This window comes from Camellia sinensis, chromosome 8 (genome assembly GCF_055761805.1).
Source record: "Camellia sinensis isolate YWXY chromosome 8, ASM5576180v1, whole genome shotgun sequence".
Classification (NCBI taxonomy): Eukaryota; Viridiplantae; Streptophyta; class Magnoliopsida; order Ericales; family Theaceae; genus Camellia; species Camellia sinensis.
Window position 1 is genome coordinate 33,802,335 of NC_138968.1, and position 22,123 is coordinate 33,824,457.

The 22,123-nt window shown below is 33.4% G+C and overlaps 3 protein-coding genes across 3 annotated transcripts; 1 reads left to right on the plus strand and 2 right to left on the minus strand.

Annotated features, from left to right (window-relative positions):
• Window positions 1-1,122: 1,122 nt before the first annotated feature.
• Window positions 1,123-3,397, minus strand: LPA2 (low psii accumulation2). Its single transcript, XM_028195974.2, has 2 exons — window positions 2,815-3,397; window positions 1,123-1,665 (listed from the first exon to the last, which is right to left on the minus strand). The coding sequence occupies exons 1-2, from the start codon at window positions 3,284-3,286 to the stop codon at window positions 1,520-1,522; spliced, it is 618 nt and encodes a 205-aa protein (XP_028051775.1). The 5' UTR covers window positions 3,287-3,397; the 3' UTR covers window positions 1,123-1,519.
• Window positions 3,398-9,765: 6,368 nt separating this feature from the next.
• On the plus strand, window positions 9,766-11,708 carry LOC145797679 (uncharacterized). The gene is made up of 5 exons (XM_082885082.1): window positions 9,766-10,540; window positions 10,754-10,840; window positions 10,939-11,242; window positions 11,338-11,422; window positions 11,511-11,708. Exons 1-5 carry the CDS (start codon window positions 9,766-9,768, stop codon window positions 11,622-11,624), a joined length of 1,365 nt encoding a protein of 454 aa, XP_082741208.1. The 3' UTR covers window positions 11,625-11,708.
• A 1,280-nt stretch (window positions 11,709-12,988) lies between these two features.
• On the minus strand, window positions 12,989-15,630 carry LOC145797680 (uncharacterized). The gene is made up of 3 exons (XM_082885083.1): window positions 15,196-15,630; window positions 14,266-14,679; window positions 12,989-13,086 (listed from the first exon to the last, which is right to left on the minus strand). Exons 1-3 carry the CDS (start codon window positions 15,602-15,604, stop codon window positions 12,989-12,991), a joined length of 921 nt encoding a protein of 306 aa, XP_082741209.1. The 5' UTR covers window positions 15,605-15,630.
• Window positions 15,631-22,123: the final 6,493 nt, after the last annotated feature.

Here is a 22,123-nt window from a genome sequence, read left to right on the forward strand (position 1 = left end):
AACTTTGCCATACCTACTTTTTGATCAAGCAATCTGCCCTGATGAATAGAATGGTAAAACCAATCAACAATAATAAATGAAATATATTTATAGATAATGAAGCACAAATTCTAAGTTCTAAAGATGGATCAGCAACGAGAACACAAGAATGATATCTAGAACATTGGATAAGAATTTTTTATGAACTAGCAGTTGGTGCCATACCTACTTTTTGATCAATCAATCTGCCCTGATGAATTGAATGGTAAAACCAATCAACAATAACAAATGAAATATATTTATAGATTACTAAATGAATTATATTTTTTCTCTCTCTCTAGAAAAAACAATAGTAAATGAAATATATTTATTTGTAGATTATTAAATTGTAAAAATTAGGAGTGCAACTCGAGCAGGTTCGGTCGGGTTGGGAGGTTGTCCAAGCCCAACCCAAGTTGTACTAAAACCTGCCCAAGCCCGCCCAAGCCCAAATTATGACCCGAGATTTCCTGCCTAATCCCAACTGGAGTTAAACCCGAATTGCCCAAATTGTAAATGATTTTTTTTTTTTAGCTACATTATTAAATTATTAAAATTTGATTCTATTTATATTTTTTTTATATAGAAAATCATTAATACCATCAAAACAAATAATTTATATAATGTAAGAGAGATCCCGTTATAGTAGTCTTTATAATTTATGAATGAAAATAAAAAAAAGTAAGATTTTATGTTATTTGTATATATAATATGTATTTAATATGATTTAATAATCTAAATTACTTTAATATCATGTAATGACCAATAATTTATATGTATATTTAATATTTTTATATATCTATATATGTATAATTCGAGCTTCGGGTTGTTTGGATTATTTGACGTTTTTGCCCAAATCCGTCTAAATTTAATTCGGACTTCTGAATTTTTGTCCAAACCCGTACTAAATTTGAAAATATCTTGTCCAAACTCTAAAAAAATTTAGGCTGTGCTCGGGTTGCTCGGATTGAGTCCCTCAAATTGCACCCTTAGTAAAAATTGGAAAAGATGATTTTTTTCTCCCTTATCAAGTTTGAAGATAGGGAGACTAAATACAAAAATAGAGGATGCGCGAAATAAATTAACAGAAAAAAAAAAAGAAAAGAAAAGAAAAAAGCAGTCTCATTCCTATTAAAGTAGCTATCAGTGTCAAACTACAACAAACTAAACATTACCCATTTAGTTCAATAGAATGAGCAATTGGCTACTTAGTACCTGTGTGGAACTAAAAACCTTAGTCCAATTGCTTAGAAGGACCCATTTAATGTCGAAATTTAAAATATACAATAATTAAAAAAAATCTTCTACAAATTTCTCATTTTAGTAATACCTTCATGTAATTAGACACCATACTCTACAGGATAAAACGGATAACAAGCAAAGACACAGTCAATATAGCCTAAGAATAAAAATAAAAAACTGTTGAATTGTCCCAACCCAAATAATTTATAAGAGAAGCCTACTCTTACATCCCATAAATATTGCTTATCTTTTGTAAAGATCATTTTTTGATTTGAAGGTTTTCATTTTGCAGATACTTGAGCACTCCATAAGCAACTGTTCCCGCAACAAACAAGAAGACTGTCGGCGTAAATGATGGGTATAGATACTTGACAAAGAATTTATCCCACTCTTCTGGTAGAAAGCCTGTGAATTTAAGAAGTTAATCTGGAAGTGAAATAAAATGATTAGGTGCAAAACAGAATTCATTTGTATACTTTTCTTTCCAATCTTGCATCTACTCATTGTCCAAAGGAACCATACATGATATGCATGAGTTATCTAATTAAATACATGTTTCTCAACCACAATCAACTCATAATCATTCAAACATATTGCAGAAACTTAAAGGTAGAATAAGCAGTATCGATGGATGCACAAATATCAACGAGTCCACCAGAAATAAAAATGTGTTTGTAGCTAGTAATCGGGACACAGACCAAGGCTTTTCAAGCAAAGCAAAAAATAAAAAAACAAAGTTCCCCCGTCCCCAGTAGTGACTGGAAAACAATGGCGGGTCAAAGTTGGGGGAAGAGAAACTAAATCAAATCAAGCCTTGTGTTCCAATCAAATGAGATCAGTTAGATGATTATTTTCCATCATTCTGCTCGGTCAAAATTTGGGGGAAGAGAAGCTATACTAAATAAATGTATGTGTACATATACATCTATATACACATAAGTGGGTTATAAAGCCAGTGAAAATGCTCATTTTTTTAAAGAAAAAAATCACAAAAAAGAAAGAAAGAAAAATCAAGTGAACATGGTTTTAATGAGCCAAAACTGACATGGACAATATCATCTGGAAAAAGATTGTTAAACTTGTCTCATATCGTCTATCCAAGCCATCTAAGTTCAATTAATATACTTGAGAGACCCCTCCACTCATTGCCAATTGCTTTTGAGTTGAATGCTTTTAACATGATGTCAGAGCTGGTCTTGGGTGGTCTTTAATGGGTCAAGTCTCCACCCAATGTCTAATCTCTCACCCCTCATCTCCCTGTCACCTCCACATGCTATCCGGGCAATCTCTCATCTCTCTATCATCTCCACATGCTATCCAGGCTGCATGTGCGGTTGAGAGGCCGGGCTAAAATTCTAATGTGAAACCATTAATGTTATAATTTCCTAATCATAATCAACTTACAATCACCAAAAAGGATATAACTTTCTGAATCAATCCCAATTTTAACATGGCAAGCAATTACAATTACAATCCCAATTCAATTTTATCTACTCTGGACAAATCTACACACAAAAAATTCAAATTCAACAAGTCAATAGCAACTGAATATACCTGAAGCAGCCAGAGCAATACCCTCTATGAGAACAATCGAACCGAGAACCAACCACGCAAGAAGGAAAGCACTCTCATTCTTCAGCTGATCATTTTCCTGAGCCCCATCTTCTTCTTGTTGCTTCGAAACAAACTCTGGTTTCTCGACCGGCGATCTGCGAATAATCGAGGCCCTCTCTCTCCTACTACTCTGTTTCTTCTTGGTACTAACTGGATTCACCTTCGATTTCTTGGAAGACGAAGATGAAGAGCCAAACCCTAGGCCAGTCGAGGAGAGTTTTTTGGGTGGTGGGTCGAGAGAAGATGAGGAGACATTGATTTGGGAAGCGGGTTTTGGAGGTTCTGTGGAGGAGTTTTGGGATTTGACGATGAATTGTGGTGGTGGTTTGGGAGGGGAGTGAAGAAGAAGCAGAGGAAGATGGGGTTTCTTGAGGAGAAGATGTGATGATGAGGAGTGGATTATTAGCGCCATTTTCAGTTTTGTTGGTTAATGATGGATGATGCCCTCCACTCCCACCATTAAAAATTGTGATGACCCTCTCCCTCTCTCTCTCTATTTTAATAAATATAAATAAATTAAAAATTAATAGAAAAATAAGACTGCAAATAGTAACACAACCATTAGTGTGTTCCCAACACTTTTAGAAAAATAAAATAATATAGTGTCTTTGCAAAAGTAGGTGATTTTTTTTTGGTCAAATATGATTCATGATATAATTAACCATATTGGTTAATTTTTTGCATCAATTATATTTTGAAAGGGTATGGATCGAAAATGAATCCATTAATCCTAACTACATCTCTCAAGTTGTGTTGGTTTGGAAATTTGAGAACATTGATTTTCAAGCTTTTTTGGTTATTTTAGCCACAAAAAACAAAATAGGCTATTTTAGCCATAACAAACAAAACATCACATCCAACCTATAATCATTACATTCTTCTCTCACAAAAAAAGTCAAAAAAGTCAAAAAGCCAAAAAGCCCTTCCCAAACCAAGCTTTTTAGCCCAGGCTAAAATAGTCAAAAAAGTCAAAAAGCCAAAAAGCCAACCTACTTCCCAAACCAAGCCTCAGAAAGTAAAAAAAGGAAAGATGTATGAAATTATGTTAAATATAAATATATTTTATTTATATTTTATCTATCTTTTTTTATTACCTTTTCAAATCCTTTACAAAATTCCTTAACTAAACACAGCCCTAAACGATGCGAACACAAGAAAGTGAATTTCATGATAGTTTAGTATAGTGAAAATATTGGTAGAACTAAATCCATCATTTTACAAGCATTGAAATTTTAATTTTGAGTTATTTTTATAACTTTTGGATTTAAATATTATATTTAAATAGTATTTTTTATATTTAATTTTAGGGAGACTTATTTATAAATTCTTTTTCAGATACTTATGCTAGGCTAAGTCCTGTGTAATTTCTTATAGAGTCTCAAGTCCTATTTAGATAAGAATGTATTCCACAAGATCCTACATAAACGTAACGTGACGTGACACTTACATAAACGCAACATAACGTGACACCTACGTAAACGTAACGTAACGTGACACCTATATAAACATAACGTGACACCTATACGTAACGTGACACTTACATAAACATAATGTGACACTTACATAAACGTAACGTAACGTATTATGTTACGTTTTGCAAACTTAATGAATTTTTATTTTTTTAAATTGAATGTGAAAATATTGTTGGTTTATGTTGGTGTCACGTTACATTTCATATAAATATGATCTATGGTAACATTCAATTGAATGTTACCATAGATCATAGGTGTCACGTTACGTTTATATAGGTGTCACGTTACATTACGTTTATATAGATATGTACGTTACGTTTATATAGATATGATCTATAGTAACATTCAATTTCCTATATAGGAAATTGAATGTTACCATAGATTATAGGTGTCACATTACGTTTATGTAGGTGTCACGTTACGTACAAGTGTCACGTTACGTTTATGTAGGTGTCGCGTCACGTTACGTTTATATAAATATGATCTATGATAACATTTAATTTCCTATATATGGTTTTACTATTATTTATGATATTAACAACTAATATTGAGATAAATGTGTCAACAAACTTCCGACAGGACTTATGGGAACATAAGTTTTTTAGTAGGACCATATATAACATAAGTCTCCTAATAGGACTTATAAATAATTTTCCCTTAATTTTACGTTTATGTTTTGTAATAAAAATTAGAATGTGAGATATTTATAAGGCATCCCACTAACTTTATTAATTGGGAAAATTCCACATCAATCTACACCTTCAAAAAAAACTTTATTCATTGGGAAAATTTCACATCAATCTACACCTTCAAAAATAATTATAAATTAATAATAAATTTTATCAATATTAATAATTAAAATTATAAAAATTTTCATATATATGTAATAATTTTTTGAAGATTACATTGGAATAATTTCCCTTCTTCATTTCAGTTCCCATGTTAGATTTTATTGATTTTTGTAACACACTTAAGACTATATGTTCTTTATTTGTATTAAATAAAAAAAATTGACAAAAGTAAACGATAGTACTGATCCATTTCAATTTATCAACTTACAAAATTGAATATGTTATAAGAAAAGAAAAGACCCACACAAAAGAAAAGAAAAATTATTTACCCTCTGAAGATGTGTGTGTGTGTGTTTGAGAGAGAGAGAGGAGTGTGAGACTGCTTCACATGGACCATATCATTCGGGTGGAATTGAGAGTCTCAATTAGAGGATGTAGTGGGATTGAAAATAAAAACTATTTATCTCCTAATTGAAATCTCCAAATTACATCCCTTAATTGAGGCCCTCCAATTCCACCCTTAATGATGTGGAATTAGTGGGGTTAAAGATGTGTGTGTTTGTGTGTGTGTGTGAGAGAGAGAGAGAGAGAGAGAGAGGAGTGTGGGATTGTTATACATAAGTATTAGTCATGTCATTGGGGATGGAATGGGGGCCTTAATTAGGAGATGTAATGGGATTGATAAAAAAAATGATTCATCCCCTAATTAAGAGCTCCAAATTCTATCCCTATTTACGTGATTAGGACCTACGTGAAAACACACCTACAGTTCTCTCTCTCTCAAACTTTATTTTTTAATCGACATCATTGGAGATGGAATTAAAGGGCTAAATTAAGAGATGTAGCAGGACTGATGTTATAATTAAAGACTATAAAAATAGTAACTGAGCATATGATATTTCTTTTTTGGGTAAATTACACTAACTTTTATTGAGGTTTAGAAAAAATACAGTAAGTTTCGCAAGTTTGACATAATTACATACACTACACTCCCTAAAAGTTTTAATTCATATAATATCTGGCTTTACTTTCATTAAAAATTTATTAGTCGTATTAATAAAAAAATAATTTTATCATTTTTTTTACATTGAAATATATATTTTATTGGGGGATTTTTTTTAAGGTCCCTAATAATAACAATTTAGAGGATAAATGACACACAAAAAGATAGTGATGCCTCACGTCCCTGAAACAACTTGGCGCGCGTTTTTAATTATTTTGTGGACCAAAATACCCTCGCCAAAATCAACACAGAAACAAACTCATTCCGACGTCTCAGTTACATTCCAAACATCCAGCATCTTCACGAACAGGAGAACAGCAGAATTAGGGTTTCAACATCATCTGCACCATCGACATTACAGCTTCGTTATCTTCTCCAAAAATCATTCCCATTCCTTCCTCACAAATTTCTCTGACCTAGGTTAAAGCTTCGTTTTCACTGCTCATCATCATCACAGTCCATCTTCGTCACGTCGCATCTTCATCGCGGGCCATATCAGCTCATCATTCAAGTTTCATCCTAACTCTGGTCAGTTTTTCTACAATACAACTAGATTTTCTCTGGAAACACAGTTAATAGCATTTTATAATAACCTTTCATAAATTAGGGTTTCAATTTCGTAATAAAAAGCTACCTGAATTTGAAAAAATTTATTTCTGTGTATTTTGAACTTATTCTTCAACATGTTTGTGTGATTTTATCTGTAAATTTCTCTGGCATCTGAATTTCTCTGATTTTTTATTAATGTAATTTTCTTCTTTCAATTTTCTCTGGCATGTTTATTTTCACAACAATTTTTTGTGTTTTTATCTTATTCTTGAACATGTTTCTGTAATTTTGTCTATAAATTTTCTTGCTCCGTAAATTTCTCTGTAATATGTATTTTTAATGGCAATGTCTATCTTAATCTAGAATGTCTATTGCTTTCTTGCCTCTGTCTTAAGTTTCTCTGGTATTTATAATTTTCTCTGACCACATCACATCACTTTCCTCCCTTGTGTCTTTGTTATTTTAAATTTTCTCTGAAATTTTAATATTGTGGACTGGAATGAATGTTTCTTCTTTGAATTTTCTCTGCCATATGTACTTTGAGAAAAAGTTATTTCTCTGAATTTTGATCTTATTCTTGAACATGTTTCTGTCATTTTGTCTCTGAATTTCTCTGCTTTATAAATTTCTCTGGAATATGTATCCTTCTCTGCAATGTCAATTACACTCTTGCCCCTGTCTAAGTTTCTCTGGTATTTATAATTTTCTCTGACCACATCGCACCACTTTCCTCCCTTAAGTGTCTCTATCATGGTTAATTTTCTCTGGTTGTGTATGTAAATTTTTCTTGCATTTTAATATTATGAATTGAAATTTTCTCTGGAATGGAAATTTCCTCAAGAATGTGTAATTTTCTCCAGAATGTGCATTTTTCTCTGGTATGTTTATTTTGTTCAATTCTTGATTTCAATATGGTGTACTTCTCAGTGCCCTGTTTACATTACTTTGTTTATTTTATCTTTGCTAATTGTGGAATGGAAATTTTCTTTCACTTGCCATGTTTACTTTTTTCTATCATTCATTTTCTCTGGTATGTTTACTTCTATCTGTAATTTAAACAATTATTGAAAATTTCTCTCCCATGTTTATGATGCTGTGTTGATTTTCTCTGACATGTCAAATTTTCTGTAATTTTCCCTTATCTGTAATTTTCTCTGGCATCTCCAATTTTCTCCCTTATCTGTAATTTTCTCTGACATGTCCATTTTTCTCTGGGATTTAATGTTGACATCTCTATGCTTTAATCATTGTCTAGAAATGGTAAAACGTAAAGGCAGCGAAACACCGGAAACACCAAGCAAAAAACAGAAACTCTCTCAGTCTTCTTATGGACTAGGATCAAAAACCAGCAGCAAAACACTAGAAACACCAAGCAAGAAAGAACAACTCTCTCAGTCCTCTTATCATCTAAGATCAAAAACCAGCACTAAAACACCACAAACTCCTTCCCAAAACACACAAGTCCAAGCTGATGAAGCAACTAGCATCCAGATGAGTACCCCAACTTCAAAAGACTCAAGCTCAAGGGGGAAAAAACCTGTTAAACTCCACAGAAAGAGAGCTCACTACAGCATTCAATTCCGATCCAACCTCTCATCTGTCGTCTCCTTCTTTCAAACACTTAAATTCAGTTCAAAACATCTTCTAGAGCTTCAAAAGACCCCATTCTGGAATTTGATCCAAGCTCTAACCACTGGAAGGATGGATCCAAAGAAATCTAGGAAATCCGATGATGATGTAGTTGCCATAATCCAATGTTACAATGAAAAAACAAAAGCATTCACAGTTGGGAAGAAGAACCTGACCTTTACAACAAATGACATGACCTTGATTTTTGGTTTGGAAGGAGGTAAAGGAGCAATGTCATTAAGATACTCTAAAAAGCCAAAATCTGCATTCCTCATGAGAAGATTCCAAAAGGACACAAGGCTCACTGGTCCTGCTCTTAAAAATGCCTTGGTCAAAGCAATGAAAGGCAGGCAAGCAACCAACTGACTTCAAAGATGTAGCAATCATTGTTACATTGTACTTGTGTCTCACCCTATTTTTTGCAACAAGTGGGAATTCAATAGGTTGGGTTTTTATAAAGTATGTGGAACCTCTTGAATCAATGAAACAGTATGATTGGCCTGAAGCAATCACATCAACATTGATTGATTCTATCATGGCATTGCACAGAACTCCAGAAAAAGTTACGGGGTGTGTCATTGCATTGCTGGTAAGTATAATATCCATTCAAATTTGCAGTTATCATACTTACAAATTTGTGCGTTTACAAAATTTTATTTACTTTCATTTTCATCACAGTATTGGCTATGTGAACATGCAACTATCATTGACTCGGAAGACAGTAACACAACAGACTTCCCAAGATGTACCAAGTGGAACCTTCAAACCTTGACGAAACAGCTGCAAAAGACACCAGTCCACTCTCTTGCACCTCGACAGGTTAGATTCCTATTGCTACTGAAATCTCAGTGAAATTTCAAAATTTCTCTGACCACTACTTTGTTTCCCTCCTTGTGCATTGATTGATTAAGATTAATTTTCTCTGAAATATCAATTTATGTTTTCTTCTTTGCTTACCACTGGTCTATTTCTGCCATTGTAATCAATTTTCTCTGCCATCCAAATTTCTCTGACCACAATTGTAACACATTAACTTATATGCCCTGATTGATTTTCTCTAATATCTGAATTATGTTCTTTGTTACATAATTTTCTCTGGCCCATCAAATTTTATCTCTTTGTGTGTAATTTTCTCTGCCCATAACTTGTGTGCCTTGCATCTTTGATAAACACTGTTTATTTCTACCCTTCTAATGAATTTTCACTGGAATTCAAATTTCTCTGACACAAATATAGTAAAACATTAACTTATAAACACTGTTTATTTCACTGTTTCATAATTTTCTCTGCCCCATAAAATTAACTCCATGTCTCTAATTTTCTCTGGCCCAATACAATTTTCTCTGAAGTTTGTTTCCAATTAGTATCATTTAGATGAATTTTATTTTCCTTATTTGAATTTTTTCTCTCAGTGAATTTTGTAACATTTCTCTAATGAAAGAGCCTCATGTTACAGATTGATAACAAGCAGCTAGTCAAAAACCTATCTGAGGAGTTCTGTCTTGGCAAAAAGACGAAGAAAGAATTAAAAAAGGCAATTGTCATATTCAAGGAGACATTACAAGATCCATCTGAAGATGGAGAGAATGAACAAAAAGAAGGCAACACAGAAGAATACGAAGCCAGCAATGGACAAGAACATCAAGCAAGCAGCACAGAAGAAGAAACCAGCAAAGATAGTGAAGAAATAGAACCAGAAGACAAAGAACAAAATGAACAGAAAGAAGAAGACAGTGAACAAGAAGATGAAGATGAAGATGAACAAGAAGAAGAGAACAAGGATGAAAGTGATGAAGAAGAAAATAATGAGCCGATGGACCAACAACATGATGACATTTGTGGCTCAACAATGCATCAGCCTGAAGAATTTGAGGAATCAAAGGATGCCCAAATTGCTGATCTACGTCAAAGACTGAAGGCACTGTCTCAATCTAAAAAAGAAGAAGACAGAAATTGGATGGAATTACTTGCTGAAAAGGATATTTCAATAAGAATCCTGACATCACATAACTCAGAACTTCAAGAAAAAGAAAGCACAATCCGAATGAAACTAAGGATGTTGGAGGTTGAAAAAGCAGACGATGCAAAAACAATTCAACAGTTGAGGTGTTCAAATTCGGAGCTTGAAACTGAAAATGCCAAATTGCATGAACAAGTTCAAGAACTATCCGTCCAACTAGCAACACAACCATACCGAACACCAACACAACTTCAACCACAAGGTCAGTGAAAATCTTGAGCCACAAAAAGTTATGTCCTTGTGCCATCATAACTCAGAGAAATTTCTATTTATTATAATTTTCTCTGTCATTGGTAATTTTCTCTGGAAGTTATATCTCTCTCAACACATTAGTTATATTTCTACTGCTCATTTCATTTCTCTGTATATTTTCTTATTCCATTTTTGGGGCCTGTTTGATTTTCACTGTGTATAGTTGGAATGCAAGTGGAACAACAACCAACAACCCAACAAGAGCAAATGCCACACAAACAACAACCGAAACAAAAGAAGAAACTCTATGGTAACTGCAAAATATTGAATTAAATAAATTTACATATTGAAATATCATCTGTTGCTTCAGAGAAATTTCACTTTTCCTAATATTTTCACTGCCTACAGTCAAAAAAGATCCGACCTCAATGATAAAAAATTTAAAGGCAAAAGAAAGGAAGGAAAAGCAGCATGATCCAGAATTCCAATATCCGAAAGTTGCGAAAGTGACTAGAGCTTCAAAACAAGCTGCAAAACAAGTTGAGCAAAGCACGAAGGACAAAGAAGTGCTTAATGCTGATGCATACGTCTTGCCTCAACCTATTAACATCAAAAAATCTTGGGTCTTTCCACAAACTCTTCCCATTTCAAGATTGATAAAAGATCATATAAAAGACATCTTGCAGCACATATCAAATGTGTCTGGGCTTGAGTAAGTACAACAAACAAAATAGAACATAACAAACAACAAATTATAAACTTATGTTGCATTAACAACAATTCAATCCCTTCTTTGTCATCTTGTAGAGCTTTAATTTGGACAAGTGAGTTGAATATCATTACCTTTGAAGACATTGGAAACCTCATAAAGCAAAAAGAAATTGCCAACAATGTAAGTCTTTCCCTTTCATCAACATTTCTTTGCAATGTTCCATCAGCCTTTATAAAACAATATTACAATTATAAATCATATTTTTCAGGTCATTGATGGCTATGGAGAGATCCTTTTGGCTGACCAAATGAGAGAGAAACAACAACCAACCTCATTTTTTTTCACATCCATGTGCTTAGTATGTTACTACTATTTTATTTGATTTTCTCTGGAATTTACTTTCTACTTTCTCTTCTTAATATACTTCTTGAAGTCAGTTGTGTCACTAACAAAACCATTTTTTGATTTTCTCTGAGCACAAAATTTCATCAACATGACAGAAAATCAAAGTTTTCGAGTGTTCTTATTTGACAAGCATATTGAAACAGCATGGAGGAACTATAGGTTCCTCCATTTCCCAATAAATACTGGAGGTAATGAGAAGTCCACACATGGAAATCACTGGACCTTGCTTGTCCTGGACAAACAAGACAATTTATGGAGGTTCTACAACTCACTGAGGCCAAGGAGGGATGATGCAGAAGACAAATATGTCAAAGATGCAAAACAATTGGTAACGAGTGCAAATTTCTCTGATCCATCATCATCTTTATGTGATGATAATTTTCATAGAATCCCATTGACTTGTCCGTAAATTTCTATGTTATATAAAAATTATTTTTTTGCAGCAAGATTACGTGGAGAATTTTTTGCAAGCTTGTATTGAAAGAGACGCTCAATCACAACCCTCTTTCAAATTAATAAACTCACAAAACACAAGTTATGACTTTGAGTATGTCAACAATGCTCCACAACAAGAAAGCGATTCGTAAGTTTCATACATCTATAAATAAGATAATTTGAATTGCATGTTTCTTAAAACTAACCATACCTATAATTTGTATGCAGTCTGGATTGTGGCCTCTTTGTCTGCTATATAATGAAAAAATATAGCAAGCATGAACCTATCAGCTCCAAATTGTCCACACAAGAGATAAGGTTGATGAGGGCAGAACTCATAGAGAGATTTGTGACCAAAGTTGGCCGGTCATGGACTGAACCAATTGAAATACCCCCAGAAGAACCACAAATGTAATAGTGAAACTAGTAAAAGGAAGACAATGTACATATCCACACAGAGAAAATTGTATCACATATATGTATATATCATTTCTTGTTGATACATTGAAGGAATGATGATCCTTGACATATATGTATATATCTTTTCTTGACTAATCTAAATTTCATTTTTTTTTTATTTTGACTAATGTAAATTTCATACCTATCGATGGTTAAATATATATATATATATATATATATATATATATATTTTTATTGTTATTCACAGAGAAAATTGTCTGCCAGAGAAAATTGTCTGCAGAAATTTCTCTAGTATAAACTACCAGAAATTCACAGAGAAATTTAACTTGTATCGTCCCAAGGGGATACCTATATGATCATGTAATCTGTAAAACTTTGTGTTGGTACAAAACAATCATCAAACTCAACAAAACACAAAGCACACAGTAATTTTATCTGCCACTGGAAAATTTCATTGCATGAATTTCAAATTTCAGAACACAATGCCTATATAGTTTTCTCTGATGGTGAAAAATTTCTCTGGATGAAAATTTCTCTGGCTTTGACACATTTCTGAGTTGAAGTGAGTCCAGAGAAATTCTTCCCTGGTCCAGAGAAATTCTCAACTCAGAGAAATTCCAAAAGAGCTTGATTTTGTTTCTTGGTTGTACAATAATTTTTTGAATGCTCTGTCTGCTGTGCACATTTCTTGAAATGACTGATATGAAGCTACCAGAAATTTACAGATAAATTTAACTCATACCTCACCAAAGAAGGTGCCTATATGATCATTCAATCTCTAATGCACTGTGTTAGTACAAAACAATTATCAAATTCAAAAAACACAATCCACACAGTACTTTAGTCTGCCATTGTCAAATTTATGTGGATGAATATGAAGCTTCAAAACACAACACACAGAATTTTCTCTGCCATAGGAAAATTTCTCTGGATGAATTTGACAGGTACTACAAACCCACTGCCTATAGTATATATCAACAAACACACTTTAACTGATATTGAAAAATTTCTCTGGATGAATTTGATTGATATTATTATATACACTGTCCAAAAAATACATTTCACAAAACAAAATACACAAAGTAATCATCAAATGTATTATTCCATCAATAAAATGTATAATCCTCAACTATTTAACAAAGGTTCCTTGCATGTCCTCTTATTATGGTGACCAATACTCTCACAACGACTACACTTAATCACCCTTTTAAACTCTCCAGTAGAAGCAATTCTGTTCTTCTTCGGCCTCCCAGCAGGTCTCTTGCTCAATGGAGGTAAAATCATAGCATCTTCAATGCTACACACAGGTTTTTCAACAGTTGGAACTGGGCCAATCGAAAAGGAGTATGCTTGACGACACATATCAGCATGAAAAAATGGTTCAACAAATGAATTCAAATTCTTTCCACTCCTAAAAATTGTAGCAGCAGCATGTTGACATGGATACCCATTTATTTCCCATTTTCGACATGAACAAGTTCTCAACCCAAGATCAACCATAACCGAAGGAAAACAATGCACTTCAAAGACATTATCAGATGATAAACTCACATTCCATGTCCTCCCGTCCAAAAAAGACTTCTCCAACACACTATCCATACGAGGACACAAAATTTTATTCCATTTACTAGAGAGCAGCCTCCTATCAGACCTCATATTCATGATTTGCAACCGTATCATGTCCACCAAATTTGTTATTGGCAAGTGCCGAGCTTCTCGTATCCATGAATTGAATGACTCAGCAACATTTGAATACATCTCACCAAAACGTTTCCCTGCAAAATATGCATCACTCCAATTTTCATAGGGTAAACTTCTCAAGAAAACACTCACAATGTCTCCTCCCTCACTTTTTAACTCATTTAACTTGAAATGAAATGATGCCTTTGTTGGAGCATATGCACATTCTGAAAACTTGGACACAATCGTCTCCCTAACCAAATTTGTGTTTCCACATGACAACTTATCCCTCAAATTTCTCTTTAGATGTTCCAGACAAAATCCATGAAAGCAGTTAGGGAAAAACCTAGCAATTCCCTCCACAATTCCACAATGTCGATCTAATATGAAACTTATCACCCTTTCTGATCCTAATACTCCATATAAATGTTCAAGAAACCAACACCAATTGTCTTTATTCTCAGCATCAACAACAGCAAAAGCTACAGGAAAAAAACCTACAAAACAAATAGGAACAAGCATATTAGATACACACATGCAGAGAAAAATAGAACAATAAACAACCAGAGAAGTTTGACACTGCCAACATCCAGAGAAAATTCACACATTGGCAACATCCAGAGAAAATTGAATAAGTGACCAGCTACAGAGAAAATTCACACAATCATAATATACAGAGAAAATTCACTTAGTGACCACCTACAAAACAACAGAGAAAAATAGAACAATAAACAACCAGAGAAGTTTGACACTGCCAACATCCAGAGAAAATTCACACATTGGCAACATCCAGAGAAAATTGACTTAGTGACCAGCTACAGAGAAAATTCACACAATGACAACATCCAGAGAAAATTCATACACTGACAAAAATCCATTGAAAATTCTCACAGTGGCCACAACAATAGAAAATCCACACAGTGGCCAAAACCAGAGAAAATTCACATTCACTCAATTCCTACATGTATAGAAAATTCACATACTTAGATAAAAATAGATATATTTATAATTACCTTCATTCCCATCTTTCCCCGTTGCAGCAAACATAACTCCTTTGTATCGTCCTTTCAAAAATGTTCCATCAAGAAAAAGCAATGATCGACAATATTTGAAACCAGCAATGCATGCATGAAAAGCCACAAACACTCTTTTGAAACGCTTGTTATCTTCAAAATCTAACTCAAAACGACTCCCTGGATTGTTCTTCAATGCCTCATCAAAATACCACCGTAATTGATCAAATGACAAACAAGAATCCCCATATGTACTACATTTTGCCTTTTCAACACTCAACCAACCACAGTTATAACTAATTGAGACCCCATACTTGTCTTTCATTTCTTTCACAACATCCACTGGACGAGTTAAAGGTTTTGCACTTACCTCTTCAAGTATCAGCCCAGAAACCAAGTTGGAAGTCATCCTCGAATGTTTACTCGTACGAACCGCCACACCACACATATGTTCATTGTTCAAAGTCCTTATGTAGAAGAACCCATTTGTTTTTTCAACAGAAGCATGTACACGCCACATACATCCCCTTGATTCCTTATATGCACATTCTGCCGTAACCCTCAGCTTGTCATTTTTAACATACGTAAACTGAAAACCAACCTCAATAGCATACTTGCATAAAAAAGTACGGAGCTCAACCACACCACCCTCAAACTTTTGTCCAACACTCGTAATATTATTCCGCCAACTAGCCGACAATAACACCTTTTCTTGGTGAGAACAAAACTTAGAGAGTGAATTCCTTTCAACATCCACCAGCCTATCACACTCACCATCCACAACATCTACCCCATTAGACCCCACTTCATCCTCTTCATCAGAAGTACTACATCTACTAACTGAAACATCAACTATATCAACACCGCGTGCACAAACAACCCTCAACATATTCAGAAAATCAATATTATTTCAAACCATACAATTCGGATGGCCCAAAATAGAATATGAAATACACATAGTCTCAGGTTTCAAATTCTCCCATGTTTTACACAAAATGCCAACCAATTCCTCAAAATTCAATTCGCATGAAACATTAATGACAATAGTATCATTCCCATATTTGCACAGCAACAACACTGCACTGTCCATTGAAACTGAAACAAAAAACAACAAAAAAAATCACAGAAACACTTCACAAGAACAACATAAATGTCCAGAGAAATTTCTAAAAATTATAATTTTCTCTGAACTTAAAATAAAACTCCAAAGACATTTACAAACTGATATTCACCTTTAAGATGATAAAAAACAAAATCACAGAAACTTAATGAATCACAGAGAAATTTACTGCTAACAATTAAACACAATTATAGAAAAAAAAATCACATAGAATACAAGTCCAGAGAAATACTTTTCTCTGAACTACAAACTGAAAGTGAGTAACAAACTTACAATTTTCTCTGAACTACAAATACAAGTATAGAGAAATTTATGAACTTACATTCACTTTCTCATATTCTATCTCCATTACAAACTTCTAATAATATGTCCATATGCACTTATAATTTCCTCTGGACTACACAAACAATAGTGCAGAAAATGAAATTTCTCTGGTTTGAAAAAACATAGAACACAACTTATCATTCATCAGCATGTTGATAAAAAACAGAGCACCAAAAATGAACTCTAAACATCAAAATCACCTACACTGTCAACACTATCTGAAATTGATCAAAAAACAAAGAATGAAAAATTAATTCCAAAAATAAAAATCAACTCTATCAAGCTGGCCTCTCTCTAAACAAAAATCAAAATCCATTTGGAATCTAAATCGAAAACAAACCTAATTCAACTCAACTCAAAAACCTACGCGATCAACACACTGTCAACACTCTTTCAAATTGATTAAAAAACAAATAATAAACAATTAATTCCAAAAATAAAAATCAACTCTATCAAGCTGGCCTCTCTCTACACAAAAATTCAAAACCAAAATCAAAATGCATGTGCTATCTCCATCGAAAACAAACCTGATTCAACTCCACTGAAAATCTACGCGATCAACACACTATCACACCACTGAAATCTCCGACGAAATCTCCAACGAAATCTACACGATCGTAGCAATCTTTCTCGTCAACTCCACTGAAATCTCCGACGAAATCTCCACCATAAAATCTCCACTGAAATCTCCGACGAAAACTCTGACAAAATCTCCACTTCAAATTCGGTTTCCAAAATCTATCAGTTAAGTCAACAATATAATATTCAAACAAATTTATGTTATAAAGGAAGGGTAATTTAGGTACTTTATAACCTAAAATAAATTTAAGGGACCTTAGCCATCAAAACATATTATAAAGGACCTCTCCTCATATCAAAAGTAGAGAAGGGACCTTAGGCCAATTTTTCCTATTTTATTTTATGTATATTTATGTCTTTATACTACCTGTATTAGTTTTCACTTTAACCTTACTATGTCTCGTTTGGGAACATACTATTTTAATAATTTTTTAATTTTTTATAAAAAGATGTGCAAAAAAAATAAAGAGAGTAATGTGACAATTTATAGTGACTTTTAAAATTTTCAGCTAAAATATTTAGTCTCCAAACGACGCCTAAAAGAAAAGTCTGTGTAATTATATCAAAAAATGGGAATTATTGTAGTTTTTTTTCAAATTTTACGAGAAATTGGTATAATTTATTTATTTATTTTTGTTATTGTTATTGTTAAGGTGTGTATTAATAGAATTATCTAATGAGAACTCGGTCTATAAATTCAAATCTCAATTTTATTTGCCAAAGATTCAGGTGTTGAAATACTTTGGGAAATTTTGTTTCCGCCCACCAAATTATCTCTATGTACATCTTTTCTCAATCTACACATTTAGTAATTTGATTTTTATTTATTTATCTCAGTCTATACACTTCACATTCCAAATATACCCTCACCTTCTCTGTGCACATCTTCTTCTTCTATCCTTTCTCACTCCAAAAATCTTAACCCTAACTACACTAACTACCGGCGACGGCGGCAATAATGACATCAACCACCGCCCCTTCCCAGCCTCACAGCCATTCTCACACAGCCCCTCACGCTGCCATTGTTGCAATTGGAACAACGGGTACCTTAGAGCAGAAGTCTGTTGGGAGGTATTCTAGATGGTCCATTTTTTTTATTTTTTTTTTAAAATTTTTTTTGTGATGAATTCAAATACTGTGGAGTGTAGAAATCGAGCGGCAGCCTATCTGTGAACTCAAATTTTCCCATCTGCAACCCCTAGCTACAAACAGAGGCAACTGTAACTTTGTTTTTAAAGCAATCCTTCTGTGTAGTGTAGAGATGAAGGCCATTGAGTAAAAAATCTTGTTCAAAATCAGAGATTGTTTCTAAATTTTTGTTTCTTCAACCTATGAGGATAACAATAAACAAATTTGAATAAAAAGGAGCCGATACTTTAATTCTACCAAGAGACTACATGTAAATAGTTATCCACGTTGCACAGTTTGGTGAGATGGTGGTGGGTGAGATATGTATGAAGAAATTGTGAGATGTGTGAGTGAGATGGTGGTGGATGAGATAGTAATTTTATTAAAGGATAAAATTGTGATTCTGAAAAAATTCATTAAGTGTGTGACGTAGGAAAACTTGGCGTTTGGAAATAGAATTTCCCAAATACTTTGTCTATAAAGACATGGCTAAGCAAAATGACCAAAATACCACTCTATATATAAAACCGTCTCTTTCTCTCTGAAACCAAACCTTAAACATATCTCTCCCCTTTCTCTTTTTCCTTCTTCATCTCCAACACCACCACCTCCCTCGCCGCCGACACCAATGGCGGTGGTGTTTCCGGCAGCATCGTATCGTCGGAGCTCTAGTGATCTAAAGAGAGATTGTGCTTTCTAAAGAGAGAATTTCAAATGAAAACTGGCGGTGATACGAGAGAAGTCAGATGACAAAGATATCTAGACTGGCATACCAGAATAACGCTATGACGACGCTAGAAAAGTCGCCGAAAATGCAGTCGTTCTTTAGTAGTGCGAGCCAACGACGTTGACAACGAGCAAACCGATGCCGATGGCAAAGAACATAAGCGACGCGACAACCTCAACCTCATAGCAATGCTGAAATTGCCAACAATAAAAGATCTAGATATGTAAAGACGACGTAGCAGAGCTTTGATTTACTTCGATCCATCCCGATATGCTTCGATGGTGACGGTGGGAGTCAGAGGTGTGCATCGATCTGGAGTAATACATACTCTACTCTCACTTACGCTTGAAAATCAATGAAGGTACCATCAAACAACATAGCAGAGTTTCAATCTACTTTGATCCATCGCGATATGCTTTGATCGGCGATGGTGGGAGTCGAAGATGTGCTTCGATGTAAAGTAACACAAACTCTACTCTCATTCACGCTTGAAAACCGCTCGGATCCAGATCGATTTATGTATTAGATATATATAAAATCTGTTTTTATTTTTTTTTATTTTTTTTTTAGGTTTTTAATGTTGATGATGATGATAATGATCTGAGATATATATATATATATATATATATTTTATGATAATGGTGATGAAACAGATTGCAACAGATAAGGAGAGTGAGAGAGAGAAAACAAAGATTTGAACAGATATAATTTGATTTGTTTTGGTATTTCAACCGATACAAAAAAATTGAATAAATATTTTTTCAACAGATAGAGAGAAAAGAGAGGTGGAGAGAAAAAACAAATAGAGGCTTCGTTTGGGAAGAAGGGTTGGGGCTATTTTAGTCACAAAAAAACAAAATCCAACTCATAATAATTACATTCTTTCTCTAAAATAAAGTCAAAAAGCCCTTTCCAAACGAGACTTTTTAGCCCTAGGTTAAAATAGCCAAAAAGTCAAAGAGTCAAAAAGCCAACTTACTTTCCAAACGAACCAAGAGAGAGAAAAGACAACTAGATAAAGGAACATATCGAGAGAAAATTTGAAAATAGTATAAATTTGAACAGATAAAAAAATAGATTATAAAAATTCATTAGATACAACAAATTCAACAAATAGGTTAAAAAAATTCAACAAATAAAAAAATTTGAACAAATAGACAAAAAATTTAAACAAATAAAAAATAATTTGAACAGATAGATATAAGTTTAAACAAATAGTTAACAAAAGGGAATTTTTTTTAAGGTCCCTATTAGTAAGATTTTATAGGATAAAGAACATGTAATATTTTCATGGTGGTTGAGGTCTCTCAACATTTTTTCAGAGAAATTTTGATCTAGAGAAATTTTGATTTAGATAAATTTTGATTCAAAGAAATTTTCTCTGGTTTGCTCAATTTTTCTGATTTTCTCTGTGTTTTGAAATTTTTGTGGGTTGAAATTTCTCTGATTTACTCATAATTTTTTTTTATGTTTTGACCAATTTTCTCTAATTTTCTCACAATTTTCTTTATGTTTTGGCCAAATCAAAAAAAAAAAAAAATTAAAACTCAAAGAAAATTGAACTACTCTACTGATTTACGTAAACTAGTGTTGTTACCTAAGCATCATCTCCACAATAATGGCCATATGTTATCATCAATTCAAACCTTAACCTTAAGATGCAAGAATCTCTTTTCTATCTCTCATTCTTCTTCAACCCTTCTTACTGTACCCGAGCTTATATTCACCTCTACAAGTCCTTCGCACCCACAACTGTTGCTAACCTCTGTTCTAGTTTTGACTTCTTGAGCTACGCTATTGATGGAATTGGCAACATTATTACCCTCCAAGTCAACCCCACGTTTACATGGGCCATATCTCCATATCCCACATCGATAGCGGCGCCGATTCCTCCAACAAACTCACCAAAGACCCCATTCTCAATTGCGCCAATATTGCTGCAATTGCCGTTCTCAAGATGCTTAGCGTCCAATCGGTCGACCTCTCCCTCTCCCTTTATGAAGGCTTGCCTTTGGGCAACGGAAAAGGACATAGCAGAGGAGATAAGAACATAACAGAGGAAAGTGAAATGTTTGGTACGAGAAGATAGAAGAGAGAGAATGAGAGAATGTGTGTTATATATGGGTGTAGGTGAGGGTCCTTAGGCTAAAAAAAATTATTGTGAACCTCACCAATTACTAAAAGTTAGAGAGGGATGTTAGACCAATTTTCTCTTAAAAAAATAAACAGATAAATTAAGGGATAAAATTAAAAACAAAATGTCTTCTAAAAAAAAAAACTATTTCATAAAAACTATGACTCTGTTTGGTAGAGTTTTTGAAATTTAGTGTCGTTTTGGCAACAAGTAAAAAACGCCACGTTTTGGCAATAGCTCAGAAACGCCAACCCATGCCCACTGCATTTTCAATCCCATTTGGGAAGACCAAATAAGCAACACCCAAATTTACCAAATTACCCTCTGAAATAATTTAATTAATTAATTTTAAAATCAAAAAATAAGGATATTTTGGTCATTTTAGAGTGATGTGACATTTTTAAAAAATATTAAATCAAAAATAAAAAAAAGTCAACTTTTTACCAACTTTCCAAATCACTTTCAAAAAAGCTAAAAAGCTTGGTAAAAAGCCAAAAGCTAGCTTTTTACTAACTTCCCAAAACACCCCTTAATTCTACCCTTTAATTTGAGTATGTTGTTTGGTTACAGCTTTAGAAAATTAATTTCACACTCACTTTTCAAAACACTTTTCAAAACACACACTTTTCAATATTATATGTCACATCACTTAATTCAAACTCTTTTTAAAACTCTATTTAAAACTCACAACCAAATAAATTTTTTACACTCAAATCATAATTTCAAAACTCACAAATTCAAAATACAACTATATTCTCAAATCATAACTCTAAAATTCTACCAAACGCATCTTATATCTCTCGCCAATAAAAAATATCTATTTAATATCTTATAGGATTGTATTTATCACCAATTTTATTTTATCTAAGTAAAATATCGTGACATTATTATCTTATTTCTATTTTTAAAATTAGTT